We start from the raw sequence: 16,416 nt of genomic DNA on the forward strand, positions 1-16,416 counted from the left end.
ATAGAGGAGAGGAGGGGGAGGAAAGAAGAGGAAGGAGAGAGAGGAAGGAAAGGAGAGAGAGGGAGGAAAGAAAAGGATGGATGAGAGGGAGGGAGAGAAGAAGAGGAGGGAGGAAAGAAGGAAAGAAATAGAGGAGATGAGGGAGAAGAGAGAGGAAGAGAAGGGAGGAAAGATGAGGAGGGAGAAGAGAGAGAAAATAGAGAGGAGGGAGAGAGGAATAGGAGGGAGGAGAGAGAGATGAAAAAAGAGGAGGGAGGAGAGAAGGAGGGGAAGAGAGGAAAAGGAGGGAGGAGAGAAGGAGGAATCAGAGGGAAATAGAGAGGAGGGGAAGGAGAGAAGAGGAAGGAGAGAGAGGGAGGAAAGAAGTGGAGGAGAGAGAGGAAGAGGGGGAGAAGGGAGTCGAGGAAGGGAGGGAGAAATATGAGGGAGGAGAGAAACGGAGGAGAGAAGGAACAAGAGGGAAATAGAAGAGAGGAGGGAGGAGAAGGAGGGCGTAAAGAAGACGAGGGAGGAGAGAAGGAACGAGAGGAAAAGAGAGGAGAGAGGAGTGGAGGAACAAGAGGGAAATATCGAAGGGAGGAGATGAAGGATAGAAGAGGACGGAGGAAAGAGGGAGGGAAAGAGGGGAATAGAAGGGAGGAAAGAAGAGGAGGGAGGAGAGAAGGAGCATGAGGGAAACAGAGGAAGGAGGAGAGGAAGGAGGGAAGAGGAGGGAGGAAAGATGTGGAGGGAGGAGAGGAAGAAGGAAAGAAAAGGAGGGAGGAAAGGGAAGGAGGGAAAAGGAGGAGGGAGGAGAGGGAGGGGAAGAGAGGAATAGGAGGGAGGAGAGAAGGAGGAATCAGAGGGAAATAGAGAGGAGGGGAAGGAAAGAAGAGGAAGGAGAGAGAGGGAGGAAAGAAGTGGAGGGAGGAGAGGAAGAGGGGGAGAAGGGAGTCGAGGAAGGGAGGAGAAATATGAGGGAGGAGAGAAAGGAGGAGGAGAGAAGGAACAAGAGGGAAATAGAGGAGAGGAGGGAGGAGAAGGGGCGTAAGAAGAACGAGGGAGGAGAGAAGGAACGAGAGGAAAGAGAGGAGAGAGGAGTGGAGGAACAGAGGGAAATATCGAAGGGAGGAGATGAAGGATAGAAGAGGACGGAGGAAAGAGGGAGGGAAAGAGGGGAATAGAAGGGAGGAAAGAAGAGGAGGGAGGAGAGAAGGAGCATGAGGGAAACAGAGGAGGGAGGAGAGGAAGGAGGGAAGAGGAGGGAGGAAAGATGTGGAGGGAGGAGAGGAAGAAGGAAAGACAAGGAGGGAGGAAAGGGAAGGAGGGAGGAGAAGGAGGGGAAGAGAGGAACAGGAGAGAGGAGAGAAGGAACGAGAGAGAAATAGAAGAGAGGAAGGAGGAGGAGGAAAGAAAAGGAAGGAGAGAGAGAGAGGAGAGAGAGGAGGGAGGAGAGAAGAGGAGGGAGGAGACGAGTGAGAGGGAAATGGGGAGGAGACGAAGAAGGAAAGAGGGAGCAGAGGGAGAGAGCGAATGAGAGAGAGAGAGAGAAAAAGAGGAGGAGTGCAGGAATAGAATAAGAGGGAGAAAAAGAGGGAGAGTTATAATAAGTTATCAGAAGTTATAATATTTAGTTTGAAATTGTTAATCACTATGGCAACGGTCTTCACTTTTCATCATTCTGAAACCCAGAGACCGTTAAACCCAAAACATCTCAACTAAATACAATGTTTTTTTTAAATTTTGTATGTTTTTTGGTGTTTTCCGGTGGTTTTTCATCGTTTTGTGTTTTGCGTCGTTTCTCTATTTGCGGCGCTTTTGACGTCTTTGTTTGTCGCGGCGCGTTTTTCTTGCACCTCGTTCTTTGTTCGTACCTCGTTTAAACTCGTGAATTTGCACCGTTTTTGTACCTGAAGCTGTTTTCTCGAACTTAGAAGCATCGGACATCTTCGGTGAGAATCTACGACGCAAACGATGACGAGGAAAAACTGAACGAACCTTTGACTGGTCGTGTTTTTTGTATTTTTTTGTATTTTTTGTATTCCTGTGACTGATCTCTGGTCGTTTCTCGTGCGCAGGTGATGAGCGTGAATCTGTCGGAGGGGGACAAAGTGGTGTTCGAGGACGTAGGACGCGGGGAGAACTCCATGTTGGCCAACGAGACCATCCTGATGAGAGGGTTGGTCGTACGGAGCCACAGCAACCAGCTCTCCATCCGCTTCCACAGCAGCAGGCCGGAGGCAGGGACCGTGCTGCTCCGATACCAAGGTAAGAAGGATCCTCCATGTTTGTTTTCCCAGTGGGATGCGTCTATTGTCAAAGCCGATCTTTTCAAGTCTTTTGAATCATATCGTGTTTGTTTCTGGTTCTGATATTGTCATATTTTAGTTTTGGGATTCGGACGTCGTTAATTGTTGTGGTTGTTGGATCCTAACAGCGGAAAACGGGCTTTGGAAGTGTGGGTTTTTTCGGAAGGTTCAATGCGTGTCCTAAAAAGAAGCACGAGAGATGGAGAATCCGAGAGAACAGGCCACTTTATCTCGTCATTTTCCATTGAGAGGGATTCAAGTTGATTACCAAGTACAACTGCCACCCCGGAACGACGCCTCTGACCAACTCAAAATCAGGGGTAGCTTTATACTACATCTTGACAAAACATTAACTTGTTGATTTAGCATATACAGCAAGAAAATGAACAATACTGCTGACCCAGTACAACCTTATCATGGGTGGGAACATGCCACGGGGACCACATATGTCAGTTTTTCTGCTTCGTGGCACTCAAAGTCCAGAAAAACATGTTCTTTATGGCACTCCAAGTACAGAAAAAACATGTTATATAGACCTATAGATAGTCATACGTGTTTTCCACCCTGTTGTCATTCCAAAGTCCATAATATTGGGTAAATTAACATGGCCAACACATAATTTCCCACAGAAGTTTGCGAACTTCATAAATGCAAAAGGGAATCAGATGTGTGTGACTGCAAACCTCCGTTCAAACTGTTTTCCTTCCCAACGGAATTGAAAAATAGTGAAAGGTGAAGGCGACGGGCAGGATTGATCCACAGAAGAACCAAAAAGGAAACATTTGTCTGACTAAGAAATCATCCCGAGTTTGCGGCGAACATTTTCTATGTGGAGCGACGACAAAGCAAAATCCCGATCCCTCACTCAACCTCGGTTATGAATTTAAAAAGTCTAAACAAAAGGCACCAGCTGTTCGCCAAGAAACACCTTCCACTGCAAAGAGACCGAGACGTGATGTTGCTGTAAAACCACAAGAACAAGAAAGTGCAGCTCAGTCTGTTTGTCTTCTGTCCGTCTCGATTCAACAAACAGGATTCTGATTTTAGTCCTGGTTTAATCATGGTTCAGCCCTAGTTTAGACCTGGTTTAGTCCTAGTTTAGACCTGGTTTTAGTCCTGGTTTAGACCTGGTTTGGACCTGGTTTAGATCTGGTTTTAGACCTGGTTTGGACCTGGGTTTAGTCCTGGTTTAGTCCTAGTTTAGACCTTGTTTAGAACTGGTTTAGACCTGGTTTAGACCTGGTTTTAGTCCTGGTTTAGACCTGGGTTTAGACGTAGTTTGGACCTGGGTTTAGTCCTGGTTTAGTCCTAGTTTAGACCTTCTTTACACCTGGTTTAGACCTGGTTTGGATCTGGTTTTAGACCTGGTTTTAGTCCTGGTTTAGTCCTAGCTTAGACCTTGTTTAGACCTGGTTTGGACCTGGGTTTAGACCTGGTTTAGTCCTAGTTTAGTCCTGGTTTTAGTCCTGGTTTAGACCTGGTTTGGACCTGGTTTAGATCTGGTTTAAGACCTGGTTTTAGTCCTAGTTTAGACTTGGTTTAGACCTGGGTTTAGACCTGGTTTGGACCTGGGTTTAGTCCTGTTTAGTCCTAGTTTAGACCTTGTTTAAAACTGGTTTAGACCTGGTTTAGACCTGGTTTTAGTCCTGGTTTAGACCTGGGTTTAGACGTAGTTTGGACCTGGGTTTAGTCCTGGTTTAGACCTAGTTTAGACCTTCTTTTCACATGGTTTAGACCTGGTTTGGATCTGGTTTTAGACCTGGTTTAGCCCTGGTTTTAGTCCTGGTTTAGTCCTAGTTGAGACCTTGTTTAGACCTGGTTTGGACCTGGGTTTAAACCTGGTTTAGTGTCCGGCAATGAAAAAAAAAAAGGGGGACATAGCCCAAAATGTGAAAACAGTAAAATACCTCTGTGTAATCCATTTACTTCAACAAAGTAACTGTAATCCAATTACCACTCACTGAAACAGTAACTGTAACTGAATACAGTTACTCATAATTTGTACTCTGATTACATAACTCTGGTACATGTAATCTGTTACTCCCCAACACTGGATATAACAAATATCGTCCTTTTAATTGTCGACTAGTCACGTTTCTTCTGATTAATTCTTACAGACTTAATGTCAAATGAGCGATGTAAATTGTGTGTGAAATATCTTGTTTTATCTCAAATTTACAATCTGTCTTCGTTCTGTATCTGTATATTCCGCGCCCTGTAACACCGGCCCGCGTCTGTAGAGTTGAGAAACGTCCGCCGCTGTCCTCTCCGTCGCTATAAATACGTTTAGCACAGTGGTTTATGGGGAAAGCTCCAGTCTGTGGCTTTATTAAATCTTCTGCTCCTCGGAGACAGGCCATTTTTCACTGCCCCGCGCCAACGCAAGCATCAGCACAACGTCCACACATCCCGTAATAATCCCATCCACACTCGGGCTGGAAGCGCGGGCCCGAGGATTATGGGTAAATATAGGGACAGGCTCCATCTCGTCAGGGTTTAAATGTCTTAAGTGTGCGCTGTCTGCTGAACTGCCAAAAGATTAACACCTATAATAGTTATTGTTCAAATCTGTTAAAAGGTTAAAACTTGAAGGTTAAACTTCACCAAAAGTTGACATAGTTATAATTAAAGATGCACGGTGTAACATTTCTGTGAGGGTCTGTCGAGCTTTTTTCCACGGAGATGTCGTTGCGTTTAACCTGGAATTTTCCAAAACACGGCACTAAACGTATCAATTTCCAAAAAAACAAGCGAGTGATGCGAAAAGGCCAAGTTAAAGGTCAGATCTGTGGAAAGGCGACTACACTGACAGTTGCCACGTTTACATGAGAGCTTTAATTCTGAATAAAAATTAATTTTGCTGTAAAAAGAGCATGTAAATTAATTCATTAAAGGGCCCATCTCAGGCAAAATCAACTTTTCAGAGCGTTCTACCTTCTAAGATTGATGTGTAGGCATTGTATTTGTCGTCGAAGTTGTTGTTAGTTAGATTCAGTGTTTTTTTTTAACAAATTGCAGCGTATTTCCGCCACCCTCCCACGTGACGTAACTTGCTTGCGCTTGAACTTCGTGCTCCTCAAAGTCCTCGTCCGATTCTGGGTCCAACACATGCGGCTGAACGCGCTGTATCTCCATGATGAATAAAAGTTTATTCCTGTCGCGATCAGGGTCACGTCTGTATCCCCCTCCCTCCCTGAGACGGCGGAGGAAGGGCGGCTCACTCAGAGCCTATGTCACGTTTGGAGGGCGGAGCCTGCGCTTTCTCAGGACGGGCAATAGTCGGACTTTCATAGTTCCTGGTCTGTGACGCCTCCAAGAAATCAGTAAGATTTCATAACTATTGTGTAATGGATGTTCCAAAACCCAAATTGTGCTTAAGATACTATGTGAAAAGAGTTATTTTACATGAGATGGGACCTTTAATTCCTAATTAAAATGATTATTTGGAATTAAACTGGTGATATATGGTGATTTATTCTGATTTTAAAGCTGAGTTAATTTACTCCTCAATCATGTAAATGTTTATTTTTCTTAAAAATAATGTCGGTTGTTCAACACATGCTCGTTGTGTCGTCCTTCTGATGCGATCCAGATGATCCGGCTCCACCAGTCGTGTCTTGGGACTTTCCTCCACGTCTCTTTGGATTTGTGATGTGGATGTGGGAGTGGGCTGAGGTAGAGCAGCCTCACACTCACTTTGTCTTCTTCCTCCTTCTCCGACGCTCTTCCCTTCTCCTCCTCGGCCGACAGACGTAAAACATATCTACGTCGACCAGAAGAAAACACACACTTCAGCTGCTACCGGCTCGGTTTGTCGTTACTCCACGGACACAAACACGATCCAAACTTTTTCCCGCGGTGGTTCCGATGATAATTGCGAAGCAGCGGCTGGAGAATTGTCTCATCACGCTTTACGTCTGTCGGCCGAGGAGGAGAAGGGAAGAGCGTCGGAGAAGGAGGAAGAAGACAAAGTGAGCGTGAGGCTGTTGTACCTCAGCCCACTCCCACATCCACATCACAAATCCAAAGAGACGTGGAGGAAAGTCCGAAGACACGACTGGTGGAACCGGATCCAACACAGCCGGACGACACAACGAACACGAACTGAACGACCGGGATTATTTTTAAGAAGAATAAACATTTACATGATTGGGAAGTAAATTAATTTGGCTTTAAAATAACCATCCACTTACTTCAGATTTTCATTAGGAATTAAGAGTTTACATGGTCTTTTTAATTCATTTTTATTCAGAATTAACTTATTTTTATTCAGATTAAAGCTCTCATGTAAACGTGTCCATTATTGGCCGATAGAAAATTGTGATATAGTTTGAAATCCAGCAATACAACAAGAAATAGCGTAAGAAAAACAAATTCGGCGAGAAATTAGAAGTTCTTTTTGTTTTCCCTTTTGTTCGTCTGAGGGGGTATCCCATAATTCTTTGCGATGCCATGTCACGACCTATTTTTAGTTGGTGAAAATCGCTTTTAGGCCCCACGGCAGAGATTTGAAGTGCTGTCGAGATCCGTGTTTGAGACTCTGAGTTCAGCCTCCGCTCGTCTCTCGGCGCAGATGGAGACGGATTCCGCGCTGGTTCGACTGTTTATTCAGAGTTTTGCTTTTTTTTTTTCCCCTCTCTCCTCGTTCCGGTCTTCATCAAACAGTCGTGATGTGTTTTCCCGCGTAAATGTCGGGTTTGGTGCGTTTGGTAATACGGCAATCATCTCCACACTTAAAAACAGGCCTCGCGCTCCTGGTTTTGATCGGGAAAAGGGGGGTTCTTAGCCGTAATTGGCGGTCTTGGCGGAGGCCCGGTCGGTTTAAAGCGAGGAGCGGTGACATTTTGCGGCCGTTTCTTTTCATCGTCGACCGAAGCGGAGTCTGTGTCGGCGCGGCTCAAGGGACACGTGCTTTGAGTCGCTGCCTGGAGGAGTAAATATGTGTTTTCATCAAGCTCTCATTTTCCCGTCTGTCCTTTTCAGTTCTCAAAGCGGTCCGGTCCTTTTAAGAGCTTCTAACCGTCAGTGTTTACCATCTGAAGATGTGTTTAGAGGGATTCGTGCATGTTTGAGTCTTTATTCTACTGTGTTGCTATGATCTACTCCCCGTTTTCACCACACAGGAACATGCACACTATAAGTCGCTCCGGAGTTTAAGTCACACCAGCCAAAAGTGTGTAATGAAGAAGAACAGGACATATATAAGTCGCAAGTTCTATTAAAAACAACAGAACAGAGAACAACAGACTGTTAACGTCACATATGAACAGTTCTTCAGATAAACTATAACATAAACAACAGAACAAGTTTAACAAACTCTCATCTCACTCCAAATCACTAAATCCATTCAAGTTCACTTCAGGTTAGTCCTAGTTCCTGGTTTATCCTGGTTTAGTTTACCTTGGTTTAGTCCTGGTTTACCCTGGTTTAAGTCCTGGTTTAGACCTGGTTTAGACCTGGTTTAGTCCCTGGTTTAGTTTAACCTGGTTTAGTCCTGGTTTAGACCTGGTTTAGACCTGGACCTGGTCTAGTCCTGGTTTAGACCTGGTTTAGACCTGGTTTACCTGGTAGACCTGGTTTAGTTTAGCTGGTTTAGACCTAGTCCTGGTTTAGTCCTGGTTTAGTCCTGGTTTAGACCTGGTTTAGTCCTGGTTTAGACCTGGTTTAGTTTAGTCCTGGTTAGTCCTGGTTTAGTCCTGGTTTCCTGGTTTAGTCCTGGTTTAGACCTGGTGGTTAGTCCTAGGGTTTAGTCCTGGTTTACCTGGTAGTCCTGGTTTAGACCTGGTTTAGTCCTGGTTTAGACCTGGTTTAGTTTAGTCCTGGTTTAGACCTGGTTTAGTCCCTGGTTTAGTCCTGGTCCTGGTCCAGTCCTGGTTTAGACCTGGTTTACCTGGAGTCCGACCTGGTTTCCAGTCCTGGTTTAGACCTGGTTCAGTCCTGGTTCAGTCCTGGTTTAGACCTGGTTTAGTCCTGGTTTAGTCCTGGTTTAGACCTGACCTGGTTTAGTCCTGGTTTAGTCCTGGTTTAGACCTGGTTAGTCCTGGTTTAGACCTGGTTTAGTCCTCCTGGTTCAGTCCTGGTTTAGTCCTGGTTTAGTCCTGGTTTAGAGTCCTGGTTAGTCCTGGTTTAGTCCTGGTTTCAGTCCTGGTTTACCTGGTTTAGTCCTGGTTTAGTCCTGGACCTAGTCCTGGTTCAGTCCTGGTTTAGTCCTGGTTCAGTCCTGGTTCAGTCCTGGTTCAGTCCTGGTTTAGTCCTGGTTCAGTCCTGGTTTAGTTTCCTGGTTTAGTCCTGGTTTAGACCTGGTTCAGTCCTGGTTTAGTCCTGGTTTAGTCCTGGTTTAGTCCTGGTTTAGTCCTGGTTTAGTCCTCGACTACTGGGCTGTCAGACTAATTAAACAGACTGACCTGGATTCATCAGGACTCTGCTCTACTTTACATTTATTCAATTACAGGTGATTTTAAAGCTCAAAAACACCTCGAAAAACAAACATTCTGACTGTGAACGGGCTCGCCTCTCCACAGATCTGACCTGTAACTCGCTGTGGTTCGGTCTCGTTGAAGACAGAAAACATTCCAGTTACAGAATGCAACTTTTAAACGCACCAGCTCTGTTTTTCCACGTTTTTTTTTTTTTTTTTTAAACAGTGGAAATCAGGTACACGGCCGCTAATTAAATGTTGAAAACTCACCTCCACTTCTCCTCTGTTTTTCCTCCCAATTATCGCCGAGCCCGAACCACCTCCGTCTGAAAACTCCGACACGAACTCTGATTTCACTTTCAGATTACAGGGCTGCGGAGTGAAATGATTTTGTGAAATGTTTTTTTTTTGCTGCAGGCCCGGTGTAAAGCGAGTGTAACGAGTGAGGCGGGCGATAACAATGGGCCAAATGAGAGAGAGAGAGAAATGTCCACGCGAAAGTCAACGCGGTTTGGACGATAAAATGTTTCACTGCAGACGGTCGAGAGATTAAAATCGAAACGGGAGAACAGATAAAGAAGTGACCAGTGTGGGGCTTTTCTGGTGAATCCGTGTGTTGTTCGTTCATTCGTTTTTCAAAATAAAACAAAAAAAAACAACGATTTTCTTCATTATTTGTCTCCAAAACCAAAATCAAAAATCAGATAATGATTCAGTTATTTCAGTTTTCGATTTTGTATTTAAAGGTTGTATGGAGGATTTTTTTTTTTTTTGTTTCAAATTGTCATTGAAAGTTTAAAATATCATTACAGAGACGCAGCAGCTTTGTAATTATGATGACCCAAAAAAAAAAAAAGAATGAAAATCTATCAACTGTGGACGTGTTGAGGCCAGATAAACATCAGCCAATAGAAAACGAGGCTCCCTCTTTATCTATTGGCTGTTAGGTTGTCAATCAAACTCCCTACGTTTCTAGTGCAACTGACTCGTCGGCGCGCGGGGATTACGTGGTTTATGCGGCGGTTCTTAGAGGCTTTTTCAAACTGTCGCTTCGTCGCAATTCACACAAAGTTTGTTGCGACGGCGGACGAGAATCCACGACCGGTTCGCCGCAAAAGAAAGTCCGTTTTTGAGGTCGCTGAAAAAAGATGAGAAGGGGAAAAGGAGGAAAGACAAACTGAGGTGATTCTTGGAGATTCCTTCCAGCGATGGCGCGACTTAAAGGTTGTATAGAGGATTTTTTTAAGGGAAGAGAAATACAGCGACAGTCCTTGTGCGCGTTCAGAATTACTGTTGAAGTTTCCTGTCTAGAAGTAATTCAGCGACCGACGCGTCAGTTTTTAGACCCTTCGTCTGCTTCGGTCGCGCCATCGCTGGACGAGATCTCCAAGAATCACCTCAGTTTGGCTTTGCTCCTTTTCCTCTTCTCTTCTTCTTTCGGCGACCTCAAAAACTGACTTTCTTTTGCGTCTAGTCCTGGTTTAGTCCCAGTTTACTCCCGTCTAGTCCCGTCTAGGGATTCGGTCTAGTCCTAGCCGTTTAGTCCCGTGCTACGTTTAGTCCCGGTCTAGTCCTGGTCTAGTTCCAGTTAGTCCGGTCTAGTCCCGTCTAGTCCAAGTTAGTCCCGGTCTAGTCCCGGTCCCGATTAGACCTGGTCTAGTCCTAGTTTAGTCCGGTCTAGTCCCTGGTCTAGTCCCAGTCTAGTCCCGGTCTAACTGGTTTAAGTCCCAGTTTAGTCCTGGTCTGGTTCAGGTGTAGTCCTCGCGATCCGCTCGGTGATTGTGACATATTTATACTTCACTAACGTCAACAAGTAATTAAAAAAAGTAATAAAAAAAAGTCTATAACACCTTTTGTCAAACCGGGGTGGTGGTCCCTCTGTATAAGAAGGGGACTGAGGGTGTGTTCCAGTTACAGGGGATCACACTCCTCAGCCTCCCGGTAAGGTCTATGCCAGGGACCAGAGAGGAGAATCCGGCCGATAGTCGAACCTCGGATCCAGGAGGAGCAGTGTGGTTTTGGTCCTGGTCGTGGACACTGGAGCAGCTCTACACTCTCCATCGGTGCTCGAGGTTCATGGGAGTTTGACCAACCAGTCCACATGTGTTTTGTGGATTGGAGAAGGCATTCGACCGTGTCCCTCGTGGTGTCCTGTGGGGGGCGCTCTGGGATGGGGTTCGGGGCCCTTTGCTAGCGCTGTCCAGTTGTATGAGAGGTGTCTGTTCGCTTCCTTAGAGATAGAGTGAGGAGGAGCTCGAGTAGAGCCGCTGCTCCTCCACACGAGAGGAGCCAGTTGAGGCTACGTTCAGACTGCAGGGTTAACGCTCAATTCCGATTTTTTTTTTTGTGAAATCCGATGTTTTTGCGAGGTCGTTCACATTTCCAATTAAATGTGACTTGTATGTGACTGACTCCAGTGTGAACATTAAACGGCCCGAAAGTGTCCCACATGTGACACTGGAGACACGACGACGTCAACCGCAGCGAGCGTCTCTGTGTTTACGGAAGTTGTCCAAACATGGACGCAGCATCGAGCACCTGGAGATTTTAAAGTTCCTCTCGTACCGGAGCCAGAACATGAACAACTTACTTGTTTTAAGGAGGAGATTGAGAAGGAGAAGGACGAGGTTTTTGGTCGTGGTGTTTTTGTGGGGCAGCGGCAGCGACGTCCGTTGAAAGGAACGTGTGGATGTGGAGACGGAGCCAAGAGTGGTGAGTGGTGATGTGCTTCACTTCAGTGACACTGAGTTCATTAACAATTTTCGCCAACTTCAGCGCAGAATAGTGACGTTTGTGGATTGTTGATAACGTGTAGGTGGATGAATGCACTTTGGCCGTTCATCACACTGAAGTCACATGTCAAAAGATCAGATATGTATCAGTTTCAGGAGCACATATCCAAGTGTCCTGGGTCACATTTGAAAAAATCGGATCTGTGTCGTTCAGATTGTCATTAAAAGATCAGATCCAGGTCACATAGAGGCCAAAAAATCTGATCTGGGTCACTTCAGGCTGCAGTCTGAACGCAGCTGAAGTGGCTCGGGCGTCTGTTCAGGATGCCTTCGGGGCATGTCCCAAGGCCCCGGGGAAGACCCAGGACACACTGGAGGGACTATGTCTCTGGGCTGGCCTGGGAACGCCTTGGGGTCCCCCCGGAGGAGCTGGAGGAAGTGTCTGGGGTGGAGGAAGTCTGGGAGTCTCTGCTTAGACTGCTGCCCTCGTGACCTGACCCCGGATAAGCGGAAGAAAATGGATGGATGGATGGACAACTTTTAAGGACTGCGTGATGGGGCCAGTTCAGGTGGTGTGGGGCCGGTGAAAGGGGCGTGACGGGCCGGAGTCAGCCCGCGGGCCTTAGTTTGACGACCTCTGCTGTAGAATAATTGCAGCAGTAATACACTATCTCCCTGGAGACGAGCAGGAGACGGATCCTCCTGGAGAAAAGTTACACAAAGTCAGCGTGGAGGTGTCGCGGCGGCGTTATCTGCGTGTGAAAGCTCGTGCACACGCGCCGCCCTGTGACTCTCACAGACTCGTTCAGACCCCGATCACCTCGTGTCCCTGCGCTCCTGTTATGAAGCTGTAATTACACGCGCGTTTTTCTTGTTGAGCGAGTTTCCGCGGCGACGCTGAATTGATTTTTCGGTGCGTTAAATGAGAGGCTTATCAGAGGAGAGCAGAGAGGAGGTCTGCGGAGCGCGGCCGCGGATCTGAAGAGCCGCCGACGACGAGAGACGAGAGACCAGAGACCAGAGACCAGCCGAGCCAAAGGAAACATGAAAAACACCACTAATTTATGTTCACGCAAATGTCACAGCTCCTAACCGTCTCATTAAAACTCTCATTGTTGGAGACGCTCGTGTAATTCTGGAGCAATCGTGACTGTGTAATTGATTTGTAGAGAAAGAACTTTAAGCCACAAGGGAAACTCTAAAGGTCCTGCTCTGGTCCACTTTATGATGTCATGAAGTGGGAGTTTACAGAATCTGTGTGTCATTCGTTCTTTTGTTTTTCAAAATAAAACCAAAAATAAGAAAACAAAAAAACAGCAATTTTCTTCATTATTTGTCTCCAAAACCAAAATGAAAAAACGGATTATGATTTGTTTTTTCAGTTTTCGTGACTGTGATGCCGGACTTTTGCACCGAATACGAACTGAACCAAGTCCGGGACCAGATTAGGGACCAGACTGGGACCAGAGCGGGACCAGAGTGTGGACCAGAGCAGGACCAGCGTGGACTCCGAGCTTTGACTCCGAGTCTCCGAATGGTCTGAGCCTTAGTTTTGAGCTCCGTGGGATCTGAGCCTCCGGTCTGGTCTCGGCCTTGTCCCGGTCTGGTCCCGGCCTGGTCTCAGTCTCGGTCTCAGTCCTACTCTGGTCCCGGTCTCAGTTCTGATCTCAGACTCAATCTGGTCCCGGTCTGGTCTCAGGTCTCGGTCTCAGTCTCGGTCTCAGTCCTACTCTGGTCACGGTCTCAGTTCTGATCTCAGGTCTCGGTCTGGTCCCGGTCTGGTCCCGGGCCGGTCCCGGGCTGGTCTCAGTCTCAGTCCCACTATGGTCCCGGTCTGGTCTCAGTCTCGGTCTGGTCCCGGTCTCAGTTCTGATCTCAGTCTCAATCTGGTCCCGGTCTGGTCTCAGTCTCGGTCTCAGTCCTATTCTGGTCCCGGTCTCAGTTCTGATCTCAAGTCTCGGTCTGCTCCCGGTCTGGTCCCGGGCTGGTCTCGGTCTCAGTCTCAGTCCTACTCTGGTCCCGGTCTCAGTTCTGATCTCAGACTCAATCTGGTCCCGGTCTGGTCTCAGGTCTCGGTCTGGTCCCGGTCTGGTCCCGGTCTGGTCTCGGTCTCGGTCTCAGTCCTACTCTGGTCACGGTCTCAGTTCTGATCTCAAGTCTCGGTCTGCTCCCGGGCTGGTCTCGGTCTCAGTCCCACTATGGTCCCGGTCTGGTCTTAGTCTCGGACTGGTCCCGGTCTCAGTTCTGATCTCAGTCTCAATCTGGTCCCGGTCTGGTCTCGGTCTCGGTCCTGCTCTGGTCCCGGTCTCAGTTCTGATCTCAGGTCTCGGGCTGGTCCTGGTCTGGTCCCGCTCTGGTCCCGGTCTCAGTCCTGATGTCCCAGTCTGGTACCGGCCTGATCCTCGTCTGGTCCTGGTCTGGTCTCAGTCCGGCTCTGGTCCCGGTCTCAGTTCTGATCTCAGGTCTCGGGCTGGTCCTGGGCTGGTCCCGCTCTGGTCCCGGTCTCAGTCCTGATGTCCCAGTCTGGTACCGGCCTGATCCTCGTCTGGTCCCGGTCTGGTCTCAGTCCCGCTCTGGTCCCGGTCTCAGTTCTGATCTCAGTCTTGGTCTGGTCCCGGTCTGGTCTCAGTCTCGGTCTGGTCCCCGGTCTCAGTCCTGGTCTGGTTCCGGTCTGGTTCCGGACCTGGATCAGTCCTGGTTCAGTCCGGCATCGCAGTTTAAGTCACGTAAACGGTCGGTATCGTTTTGTTCCATTCTTCATTTAAACACAAAATCGAAAACTGAAAAAAAACAAATCATTATCTGTTTTTTTCATTTTGATTTTGGAGACAAATAATGAAGAAAACTGTTATTTTTTCATTTTAATATTTTTGGTTTTATATTGAAAAACAAATGAACGAACGACACAAGGATTTTACAGTTATGTTTTTTTACTTTTTGTTCAGTAACGATGAATGATTCGAGGGCTGAAATTAACCAAATGATTCTAGTGAAGTTTAAACTGTGCACATTTCTGTTGTTTTTGGTCAGTGTTGTCAGATATTTCTCTCTCTCTTCTCTTCTCTTCTCTCTCCTTCTTTTTTTTTCTCTTCTCTTTCTCGATACTTGTGTCTTTTTGTTCATTTTGTGGATAAATCAAATGTGAAATGTGGGAACAGACTCAAAAACCACAAAACAAATGTACTTCCGAGTGCAAATAAAGCAACCTCACCTAACCTCTCTCCTCTCTCTCCTCTCCTCTCTCTCCTCTCTGTCATCTCTCTCTCTCTTCTCCTCTTCTTTCTCCTCTCCTCTCTCATCTCTCTTTCTCTCTTGCTCCTCCCCTCTCTCCTTTTTCTCTCCTCTCCTTCTTCACTGTCTTCCTTTCTCTTCTCTCCTCTTTTGCCTTTCTCCTCTTCTCTCTCTCCTCTCCTCTCTCTCTCTCTTTCTCTCCTCTCTCTTGACTCTCCCTCTTCTCTCCTCTCTCTTGACTCTCTCTCTTGACTCTCTCTCTCCTCCTCTACTCTCTCTGATCTCTCTCTCCTCTCTCTTGACTCTCTCTCTCTCTCTCCTCTCTCTTGACTCTCTCTCTCCTCTCTTCTCTCTTCTCTCCTCTCTCTTGACTCTCTCTCTTCTCTCCTCTCTCTTGACTCTCTCTCTTGACTCTCTCTCTTCTCTCCTCTCTCTTGACTCTCTCTCTTGACTCTCTCTCTTCTCTCCTCTCTCTTGACTCTCTCTCTCTCTCTCTCTCCTCTCTCTTGACTCTCTCTCTTGACTCTCTCTCCTTCTCTCCTGACTCTCTTCTCTCTCTCTCTTGACTCTCTTCTCTCCTCTCTCTCTTCTCTCTTCTCTCCTCTCTCTTGACTCTCTCTCTCTCTCTCTCTCTCTCTCTTCTCTCTCTCTCTCTTGACTTCTCTCTCTCTCTTGCTCTCTCTCTCTCTCTCTTCCTCTCTCTCTTGACTCTCTCTCTCCTCTCTCTTCTCTCCTCTCTCTTGACTCTCTCTCTCTCCTCTCTCGTGACTCTCTCTCTCCTCTCTCTTGACTCTCTCTCTCCTCTCTCTTGACTCTCTCTCTCTCTCTTGACTCTCTCTCTCCTCTCCTCTCCTCTCTCTTGACTCTCTCTCTCTCTCCTCTCTCTTGACTCTCTCTCTTGACTCTCTCTCTTCTCTCCTCTCTCTTGACTCTTTCTTGACTCTCTCTCTCCCCTCTGCTTTCTCGAATTTCTCTCTCCTCTCTCGACTCTCTCTCTTGACTCTCTCTCTTTTCTCCTCTCTCTTGACTCTCTCTCTTGACTCTCTCTCTTCTCTCCTCTCTCTTGACTCTCTCTCCTCTCTCTCCTCTCTCTCTTGACTCTTTCTTTCCTCTCCTCTCTCTTGACTCTCTCTCTTCTCTCTCTCTCTCTTGACTCTCTCTCTTCTCTCCTCTCTCTTGACTCTCTCTTTCCCCTCTCCTTTCTCGAATTTCTGTCTCCTCTCTCTCCTCTCTCTCGGGACTCTCTCTCTCTCCTCTCCTCTCTCTTGACTCTCTTCTCTCCCCTCTCCTTTCTCGAATTTCTCTCTCTCTCCTCTCCTCTCTCTCTTCACTCTCTCCTCTCTCTCTCCTCTCTCTCTCCTCTCCTCTCTCTTGACTCTCTCTCTCTCTCTCTCTCCGTTCTTGACTCTCTCTTTCTCTCTCTTCTCTCCCTATCTTCCCACTCTCCCCTCTTCTCTCCCTCTCTCTCTCTCTCTCTCTCTCTCTCTCTCTCTCTCTCACTCTCCGCCCTTTCTCCTCTCTGCTCTTTCTCTCTCCTCTCTCTCTCCCTTCTGTCTCTCTTCTCTCTCACTCTTCTGTCTCCTCTCTCGTCTTCTCCCCCATCTCTCCCCTCTCTCCTTTCTCTAATCTCCTCTTTCTCCTCTCCCTCTCTCTCTCTCTCTCTCTCTCTCTCTCTCTCTCCTCTCCTCTCTTCTCCTCTCTCTCTCTCTCTTCTCCTCTCTTCTGTTCTTCATCATTCTCTCTCTCT

At 47.1% G+C, this 16,416-nt stretch overlaps 1 protein-coding gene across 1 annotated transcript in view; it reads left to right on the forward strand.

Annotated features, from left to right (window-relative positions):
- The window catches only part of LOC110174574 (seizure protein 6 homolog), a 258,856-nt gene that overhangs the window by 90,071 nt on the left and 152,369 nt on the right, over window positions 1–16,416 (forward strand). The window contains exon 4 of the mRNA XM_055166715.1: window positions 2,058–2,247. Within this exon, the coding sequence (XP_055022690.1) occupies window positions 2,058–2,247 (190 nt within the window). The remainder of the gene's footprint in view (window positions 1–2,057; window positions 2,248–16,416) is intronic.

Source organism: Boleophthalmus pectinirostris, unplaced genomic scaffold (assembly GCF_026225935.1).
Source record: "Boleophthalmus pectinirostris isolate CB_2022bp ecotype Guang Dong unplaced genomic scaffold, ASM2622593v1 HiC_scaffold_9, whole genome shotgun sequence".
NCBI classification, from domain to species: domain Eukaryota; kingdom Metazoa; phylum Chordata; class Actinopteri; order Gobiiformes; family Gobiidae; genus Boleophthalmus; species Boleophthalmus pectinirostris.